Raw genomic sequence first — 1,726 nt, forward strand, 5'->3', positions numbered from 1 at the left:
CACACACACACACACACACGCTCACTCACTCACACTCACACACACACGCTCACTCACTCACACTCACACACACAGACACGCTCACTCACTCACATTCACACACGCTCACTCACATTCACACACGCTCACTCACTCTCACTCACACACACACACACGCTCACTCACTCACACTCACACACACAGACACGCTCACTCACTCACACTCACACACACACACACACGCTCACTCACACACTCACACACACACACGCTCACTCACTCACACTCTCACACACACACACGCTCACTCACTCACACTCACACACACACACACGCTCACTCACTCACACTCACACACACACACGCTCACTCACTCACACTCACACACACAGACACGCTCACTCACTCACACTCACACATACAGAGTTTCCACCCCCTTCTGGATGATGAACCAGAAGGAGCTGCATGAGGGAAATGAAGACCAATCCCATGGGGTAAGCTGGACAAGCTGGAAGGTGGTGGAAGGGAGCGCCCTTCCACCTCCGCTCGGCCCGCCTTCCCGCCACCGTCTTGTTATGTTCCCCATTGCCTCTGTGTGACCCTCATTCCTGCCTTTTTCCCCATTCCCTCTGTAGGTCTTACATGGCTATCGCGGCATCCTCCTGGGTCGATGACTTCATTGACTGGCTCAATCCGATGTCGCGGTGCTGCCGGCTCTTTGCTTCGGGGCCCAACGTTGGCGAGTTCTGCCCGGCAACCAACAGTAAGTCCATTCCCCAAAACCCTTCCCAAAGACCAGAACAAAAGCGCGGGTGCGAGCCGGTGGAGGGGAAGCGGTGGAAGGGTTGGGAGCCGGGTTAGCGTTGACTCGAAGTGATTGGGGAAAGAAGCCCCCGGGCGACGTGGGCAGAATGTTTGTGTGTTTTCTCTCTCTCCCTCTCTCTCCGTGTGTGTCGCTCATGCAGCAACTGGCCAATGGCTCCGGCCAATTCAATGGAGACTTCTTCCGAGTGGGCACTGGGACACCATCTGATGGTGGGAGGCGAAACGCGCCTCGGCCTCCGACTGTTTCACAACAAAATAACACTGTGTGGTTACCAGAAAGACAGTAAGAATGGAGCCTGAGATAACACCGGTGTGAGGTGCCGCTCCAACCACTTTCCGGGTGGCGTCGTTGTGACACTGGAGGAGGCCCAGGACGGACATGTCGTCCGGGGAGTGGGGAGTTGAAATGGTTTCTCGCGAACCGAGCGCAGGAGCTCGACAAAGCGGTCTCCGAGCCTCCGCTTGATGCCACCGGCGTACAGGAGGGTCACATCGGGAGCAATGGGACCACATTAGCGGGTGTGCAGGTGAACCTCCGTCTGATGTGGAAGGTTACCATGGCGTTTCCCTCAAGGATCGCAGCGTCCTGGGGGCCGACGTCTCCACGGTGGGGGTGGGGTGGGGGGGGCGGTGGAAGGGAACAAAACGCTTATCAAAATAAGCTCTTCCAGCCATCAGCTTGTGGCCCGCCTTAAAAGATCGCCCCGGGCTCTTCGTTCAGTGACCGGGGGACAGTCGTGGGGTGAGGTGGCAGACTTCCTCAGGGCCTTCCCCCCCACCTGCCCCTGCCCCTGCCCCTTTGCAGGGGCCCGCGCAGGCTGGAGGATGGGCGACGTTGCTCCCATTGCCGCAGCATCAACTCTCTCCCTCTCTCCCTCTCTCCCTCTCTCCCTCTCTCCCTCTCTCCCTCTCCCCCTCTCCC

At 58.2% G+C, this 1,726-nt stretch overlaps 1 protein-coding gene across 1 annotated transcript in view; it reads left to right on the forward strand.

Annotated features, from left to right (window-relative positions):
- npc1l1 (NPC1-like 1) overlaps positions 1–1,726 on the forward strand; it is a 36,210-nt gene that overhangs the window by 22,471 nt on the left and 12,013 nt on the right. The window contains 1 exon segment of the mRNA XM_048618491.1: positions 615–742. Within this exon segment, the coding sequence (XP_048474448.1) occupies positions 615–742 (128 nt within the window).

Source organism: Rhincodon typus, chromosome 40 (genome assembly GCF_021869965.1).
Source record: "Rhincodon typus isolate 14 chromosome 40, sRhiTyp1.1, whole genome shotgun sequence".
NCBI lineage: Eukaryota > Metazoa > Chordata > Chondrichthyes > Orectolobiformes > Rhincodontidae > Rhincodon > Rhincodon typus.